Raw genomic sequence first — 8,056 nt, 5'->3', positions numbered from 1 at the left:
AAAAAAAAAAAAGTCCTTTTTCCCACCCAGTATTTTCCAGTAACATTTCCTCCTTGTTTTCAGCTAATTCTAGCATTTTGAATTTCTAATTCCATTGGGGGAGCTCAGAATATTTTATTTCTAATTGTTATTAAAAACATGGAAAATGGGACAAATTAAAAAAGAAGGAAAAGTAACCATAATCCTCCAGCCCAGTTAACCATGGAATCTTATTCCATTTCCCTCATCCATCCACATTTAGGAGTGTTTCCTTATGATTTTTAGAGATTGGATCCAGTTTTTCAGGAAAAGTAAATTGTACAGTCTAGTAGAAAGTAGTTAGTATCATGCACTGAAATACAGCGGGAGCCGCTGGGTTGGGGGCAGCTGAGTTGGGGGCAGGTTGCAGAGTAAACAGAGTGTCCCACAAAGCCTCTACAGGCAAATGGGAAGGCCCAGGGGGAGGTGAGTGCACAGGGCATGCAGGTGTGCGGGGCACCCCAGGCAGAAGAGACAGCTGTGCAGGGGTCCAGGCCCCTGGAGGGTTTGGGGAGCAGCAAAGGGACAGTGTGGCTGGAACAGTGTGAACTAAGGAGAGAAGAGCGCAGACCAGGAGAGACAGGACATTTGTCGGTGTCAGAACCCAGGCTTGTGAGGGCTCTTGCAGGACTTGTGCTCAGAGGCAGAGGGGGTGATTGGAGGGTTTCAATCCCACAGCACCTGGAAGGGATCACTTTGGCCTCACAGTTGAGACTAGACCACAGGGTCCAGGGCAGAGCAGGGAGCCCATGGCTGCAGGCCAGGTGACCAGGTGGGAGCAATGGAGGGGTGAAGAATGGTCAGATTTGGTTGTATTTTGCATGTGGAGCCAACCGCACTTTCTGACGGATCCCATGCAGAACCTGAGAGAAGGTGAGGAGTCAGGGAGACTCCAGGCTTTTGGCCTGAGCAACTGGAGAGAGCACGTTGCTATTGAATGAGATGGGGAGACTGTGGGTGGAGCAGCATTTGGGGAAAAGTGCTGGAGTTCAATTTTGGACATCTTACATCTGGCATGTCTACATGCAACCCACATGGAGCCACAGAGCTGGCTTTGTACAAGTGTAGGGCTCGGGAGAGAAATGCCAGTGGGAGAGGAGCCGGCAGCGCACGGAAGGGATGCAACGCTGAGAGAGCTGGTGAGAGCAGGGAGGATTGGGGTCCACAGATGCTGCCAGGGCTGAGCTCGTTGCTGCAGCGGCAGAAGGTCAGAGAAGAGCAGAGACAGCAAAGGAGTGGGGGAAGGGGCACCTTCCAGCGGGAGGAAACTCAGGTGAGCAGGAGCCACAAAAGTCAAGCATGGGACAGGCACTGGTGGAGAGGGAGTGGCTGGGGGAAATGGGGAAAAAAGAGAGGTATTGCTTGATTTTCTTTTTTAGATGACAGCATGTTTGTTTGCTGGTAGGAACAATGGAGGAGGGTCCAGGAGACAATGGATGATGCTGGCGCAATGTCGTTGGAGGGCATGGGGTGCCCAGGAGAGAGGGAACGTGGAGCCCCAGTGGGCAGGGTGGCCTTGGCTGGAGTTAGGACCCTGCATTGCCATCTGGTGGGGGGAAGAAGAGCGTGTGGGCCCAGAGGCTGGCAGGTGGGTGGCGTGGTGGAAGGTGTCTGTGGACACTCTTCCGACTGCCTACCTGCCATAGTGAATAGGAAGCGATGCTATTGCTCAGGAGGGGGTGGGAGGAGAATGTTCGGAGGTGTGAATGGGTGTGAGACCCAGCAGCGAGGCATGGTTTCCCTGGCTCTTTCCACTGAGCCGGAGCAGGGATGGATCTAACTGGGCTTAGGGCCTTGCCAGGCAGGTCTGGGCAGCAGAAAGGACAAGGACAAGGACTTGAGGATGTTCCAGGAAGTGGATGCAATGGTTGAATGTGGAAGTTCACATGGAAAAGGAGGGAGGGGCCATGGGGCGTGCGAAGGACTGGTGGGGGAGATTTGGTGGAGCTGGGGTGCATGCACATGTGTACCTACATGGCTGCAATGCACAGTACACATACAGTTACACATACCAGTCACCCACACTACTAAGAATTACTTGAAAATATTTTAGTGGCTGCATGATATGTAATATACACATATGTCATAATTTGAATATACATGTCCGTAATTGTCAGAAACATATGTTGTCTCCATTTTTCAAAACCACTTTGTACAAGCTGACAAAGAATACTAACCCGAATTTCTTTCTTTCTTAGGATGGAGCCCCAGAACGCGAACTGTTGGGCCAGAGGGTAAGGTTCCGGGAACATATTGCTAATTTGCTTTCTAGACATTTTCACTCCCATCTGCACTGTAGAAGTGTATCTAACTCCTTATGTGCTCACCCAGTGTTAATAATGTTTTTAAATTAAAATGGCAAAAATCAAAAAGCCTTTTCTGATTTGAGGAAAATGGGTCTTGCATTTAATAATCATTATTAAAGACAGCTCTGTTAAGTCTCACTACGAGACCCCTTCCCCTGCTTCTGAGCTTCCAAAGCTCTCCCCACTCCAGAAATCAGAAATGCACTTGTTTAAACTGCCTTCTATTTTAAAAATGATTTTATTTTTCTTTTTACTTCTTGATTCTGCCGGGAACTGGCTTCCACGCGCGATGTGAGCGGGCATAAAATTCCACTCGTTTCACAGCCACTTCTTTCCCTATGCCAGATGTGCTTCAATGCCTGTGAATTCCTGTATGCCAGACCTGCTTCTCTGTTACCAATTCTGTCTCGCCAATCTGTTTTTTTCTTTCCCTCAAGCCAGGACCATATTATGCATTTATAACATATTTTAAAAATCTGGTCGGACAAGTATCTTCTCTCATTATTTTTATTTTTCAAAATTCTCTCTGCTCTTTTCTCCTGTTTATTCTTCCACATACACTTTTCATTCATTTGGTGAAGCTCTGACAAAATATCCCATTGGGATTTTGCCAGGAATTTGAGTAAGCCTGGAAATGAGGCTGGGAGGAAGGGACACAGTCCCGTGATTAACGTTTCATTGCCAGCAACATGATGTGTTTCCAGTTATTCAGCCCACTTGTAAATGCTTACGTTTCTCCTATAGAGGCTCCATGTCCCCAAATTCTCATAAACGCAGCAGCAGTTCCCCAAGTCTCCATCCTGAGACCCGTCAGGGCCTTGGACCCTTGGCCGGGCACCCTTAACCCTCGTGCCCTGGACCATTCACTGCCCGTGGGTGCTCTGACTCAGGTCACACGTGCCTTGAATTGTCTGCAAGTTGTATTTCTCTTTCCATGTTGCTGTTGCCGGTCCTGTGTTGATGTGAGAACTCCTACCGGTGGGTCCAGGCCAACAGGAGCACTTTGTTTGTGCTGCCAGATGCCAAAAGGTACAGCATGCATGCTCTAGTTGGTTGTAAGTCACCCAGGAATATTAATACTCATGTTCTAACCGTGGACAATTCTCTCCTCAAATGAACCCGCTCTGAGCCACAGAGGCACAACCTGTAGATCTCATGTTAACATAGGAAACGTCAGTTGGTTTCCTCTTCCGGAGGACAAGGCGGGGGCCCGCACCCTGCTGTGCCTCATGATGCAGACAGTAAAGCCTCCTTATCTACAAGTGACATCTGTGAAGTTTAGAGCTGAGAGAAAACCGGATTTTTTTGCTAGTCTTTCAAATGAGATATAATTAAGATTGCAATGGGAGCATTGGTGACGGAAAGGAAAAGCTTAGCATTTTGACATTTCTGATTTTCTCTTAACTTAATGTCACTTAATGGGTAACTCACCCCGTAGAAATAGATGGGTTCACATTCCACCTCATTCTTCCACAGGGGCACAGCTCCCGTCTGTGGGGCTGCACAGACAATGTCCCTGTGTTAGTTTCCTGGGGCTGCTGGAACAAAGCATTCAGACTGGGCGGCTGGAAATCTAAGAGCTGGGTGGGCAGGGCTGGTTCCTCCTGAGGCCTCTCTCCTTGGCTTGCAGGTGGCATCTTCTCCCTGTGTCCTCACATGGTCGTCCCTCTGCGCGTGTCTGTATCCTGATCTCCTCTTCTTAATAACACCAGTCGGATTGGATTAGGGCCCACCTATATGACCTTACTCAAACGTAATAACCTCTAAAGATCCTATCTCCAAAGAGGTACTGGGGATCAGGACTTCAGCACATGAATTTTACAGGAGACATAATAGCCCATAATAGTACCCTGTATCGTGTCTGAGCTCTTTGCCACCAACTTACTCTGAGGTTTTAGAAAAGTCATTTGATCTGTATGGCTTCAGTGTTAGAAATCTCGTCTTGGCTAGAAGACGATGACAAATTCTCTGTGCTCTGACACTTGGGGCCTGTGTGCTTTTTCTTCCACAGTCACGCTCCATCCATTCTCCTACAGGGAGAGTGGAAGGCTTGTGGTTTGTGGATATGCTCTTCCACCACTGTCACCATCCAGATCATCTCTGATCTTCTTCAGAGTGATGGACAAATATTGGACTGTAATTTTGTTGTAGATAAGTCCCAAGAACCCCACAACCATCTGTGTGGTGGCTGGGGTCGTTATTTTGGAGATGAGTGACTGATGCATTAATTGCCACTAGACCCATGAACATGTCCACACCAGTAAATTGTGCTTCTCCTGTCACTGGCCTGCACGTACCTGGGATGGCGCTGACGATTTTGTTGAAGGCGTGTCCCTTTCCACATCAGATGTGAGAAGCGTGGAGCCGGGACTTCTCAGCATGCACGGTGTGCACAGACCTCAGCCCTGGCTTTGTTGGACTTCTCTGCCTTTATTTCCCCTTTGACTCAATTTTCTTATATTCGTTTCTTTAAATTTAAAATTGATTAACTTACCTTTTGAATAAGTAATACATTTACATGGTTCATAAATTTTAAAATTGTGAAATGGCAGAGAGTGAAAAGTCTCCCTCCCATTCTCATCCCATTCTCCCAGCTCCCACTCCCAACTCCCAAGAGTAACCACCGTTTTTACTCATTTACTCATTTACTCATCCTTCTGTTTCTAGACATTCTTGCAGGAAACTTTTAGGCATGTACGTGCATGTGAATACATATTCTGCATTCACATGTACGAACCAGCATGTGTTGCTTCCCTGTTCCCCACAAGTAGTGTCACACCATACACATTGTTCTGCAGCTTATTTATACCATTTATACATAAGTCTTGGGCATTTTTTTCATATTAGTACATAATGTACTTCCTCATGATTCTTTTAGAGCTGCAAGTACAGATGAATCACAATATATCTCATTGACTTATTATTCCACAAGCAGTTTAGGTAACAGTTGAAAACCCAAGCTAAGAAGTAGGATGGGGGTTGAATCCTGCTTCCTCTGCTGCTTGCTCACTGTGTGAATGTGGGAAAGTTATTCATTCTCTGTGTCTCAGTTTCACTGACTGTAAAATGGAGCAATAACAGAGCCTACCTCAGGGCTACTAGAATGAACACGTCAGTTAATGAGGGTAAAGGTATGGAATGGAGCCCGGCATGAGGTATGGCATTTAGTGTTTAAAGCTATTGTGCCTCTCTTAAGCAACCTTAAAATAGCTTTAATTAAGTGGATCATGAGTCAATACGCCAGTGAACAGCGCCACACGACCACGGCTGCACCCTCCTTCCCATGTCTGTCTTTGTGGTCCTCTGGGTCTACTCATTAGGATAAGAAGTTAAATGGCCTCAGGTTAAGATCCTATGGAATGTGACACTTTGCAGAGCTGCTGGGATCTGGCTGGAATCCACTCTTGTCATTACATTTGGTCAGGCAGCCCAGGGGCACAAACGCTGTCCCTGGTTTTTTATGCAAACCTAAATATGAGAACAAAGTTTAGGAAAATTGTCTGTGGAAAGTAGAACTTGTGAGCAATGAAGCTGGTAAGGTAACTAGGGATATTTCAAAGCAAAGTGTTAAAGGTATGATGTAATTTCTTGTTGCTTACAATAAAATGGGAGAGGAGATGATAAACTGAGCATTAAACAAAAAGGAACCAGTACCTGATGATTTTGAAAATCCTTAGCCTTGCAAGATGATGTTAAAGACAGTAAAATTAAAAGATTATTCAGATGAGCATGAAGAAGCAAGCTGCCAAGGATACTGTAGCTTCAAAAAAATAAATGTTGCCAACAAACAGGTGAGCTTAGAAGAGAACCCTGAGCCTCAGATGAGACCCCGGCTCTGGCCAATACTTTGAGACCCAGAGCCTGTGAGACCCCGAATGGAGAACCAAATTAATGTATACTCTGACTTCTAGCCCATAAAAACTATGAGAAAATAAATGTATTTTCTTTTAGCTGTTAAATTTGTGGTAATTTGCTCTACAGAAATAGAAAACCAGTAATGAACCTTAAGACTTTATAGTTTGTACACTGAGCAGAAGAATAAACAAGCCCAAGGGTAAGACCTCTGAGTATAGTGATTATGTTCATAATAAGAAAGTAATATTTTGCAATAATTTCGGGATTACTACCTCAGAAGAGTATTACAGAATAAATCCATGCTTTCCGAATGTTATCAGCAGAAACCACAAAACAATCAAGATATTCACTGCATACCTCCAGGGATAATTTTGCCAGCACAGAGAATGCAATTTTACTAATGATGGAATGGTCTAGAAGCATGCAAACACGGTGACCACTATTCTCAGGTGGACACCCTCAGACACTCACTCAGACTGGGCTGTGCTGAGCGGCAGCACTCACCTGTGCTTCACCCAGGTGTCAGACTCACTGGCACGTTCCGTGTAGTTTTCGGGCAGGAAGCCCCGGCAGCCGGTCCGCTGCGAGATCCCAATTACCCAGCCCTCACTGGCTTCCTCCTGCTGAGTGGGGTCCACAAAGACATAGTCGCCAGGACTCAGGATCAGCTCGTCCACATTCTGGGGCTTGTACTGGAACAGGGTCCTCAGGGTCTAGAGAAGGGGCAAGTGGTTTCACACTTCAACAGGGATGTGCGCTGGGAAACCACAGCAGCAGGAGGCCAGTTATGCCCCACGTCCTGCTGCCAGGGCTCCTGATGTGTTCTGTGTCTCCAGGACACCATCCAAGCCTTTGTCTAACAATAAGCAGCATGGAATATAACAGAATACAGCACAGAAGTCTTTGGCTAGATTTAGAAATAAATTTTGGTGTCTACTGTCTACCATATATCCATCCATTTACTGATTTCATATACAAAAGATCTTAAAGCATAACCAGATGTTCCCATCCACCTCCCTTGGTGTGAGATTGTTCACAGCTTCTCCTCTGACACAGAACATGGTGGATTCACTCATACTTCCTCCCCAGGTCCCAGAGGAGCCCCTGATGCTTTCTTTCTAAAGCAGTCAGTACTCGGGGAAGGAAGGCCCGGAATGAAGCTCCCCCTGATCATTATTTAAATTAAATTAATAAGCAAAACATGTATTCACATATCTTTACAGCATTTCTTTTTAATACCAAAAATGCTTCCATTTTGTTTTAAAATTTCTGCACATCTATGTGGAATATACTATAAAGCATACGTACTTCACAGGGCCTGGTTTTCCAAAGCCTTGCAGTTTCAAATATTGACCTTGCGGAGGACTGGAAATTTCCCTCAGGCTATAAGTCTCTGTTTCAAGATAAGGATTGTGGCACAGCAGGTTGCTGGCTTTTTCCCTCAGGCTATAAGTCTCTGTTGCAAGATAAGGATTGTGGCACAGCAGGTTGCTGGCTTAAGGACAGACTAGTTACTGATTGCTATGTAAAGATACTGAGAAATTGCTATAGGAAGGAGTGTTTGCTAAGATCAAGCTTGTGTTGATAGGACCACTGAATTGTCTACTGGAATGTCATCTGGCTTGTTTCACTCAAAGTTACCGGCCTATATTGTTAAACTATAACCCCACCTATGTTCTCTTTCTGTAATTTCCTGGTCTGGAAAATAAATGCTGCAAGAGAACCGCAATTTGGCGTTAATTTCCCAAGGAAGGGATCCCTCTCGCTTGAGGGTTCTGGCAGGAGATTAACCACTTCCGGGCCTCTCACTGCTCAAAAGAGATGGGCTTTGAGTAATCCTTTGCATCTCTGTCACCCAGGGGAAGTGAGGTGACAAA

At 45.8% G+C, this 8,056-nt stretch overlaps 1 protein-coding gene across 1 annotated transcript in view; it reads right to left on the bottom strand.

Annotated features, from left to right (window-relative positions):
• The window catches only part of UBASH3A (ubiquitin associated and SH3 domain containing A), a 44,531-nt gene that overhangs the window by 24,921 nt on the left and 11,554 nt on the right, over positions 1-8,056 (bottom strand). Inside the window, exon 6 of the mRNA XM_008576909.1 lies at positions 6,684-6,892. Within this exon, the coding sequence (XP_008575131.1) occupies positions 6,684-6,892 (209 nt within the window). The remainder of the gene's footprint in view (positions 1-6,683; positions 6,893-8,056) is intronic.

This window comes from Galeopterus variegatus, unplaced genomic scaffold, assembly GCF_000696425.1.
Source record: "Galeopterus variegatus unplaced genomic scaffold, G_variegatus-3.0.2 Scaffold1427, whole genome shotgun sequence".
NCBI lineage: Eukaryota > Metazoa > Chordata > Mammalia > Dermoptera > Cynocephalidae > Galeopterus > Galeopterus variegatus.
The sequence above is the reverse complement of the archived record's forward strand: the minus strand, read 5'-3'. Positions and strand labels throughout refer to the sequence as shown.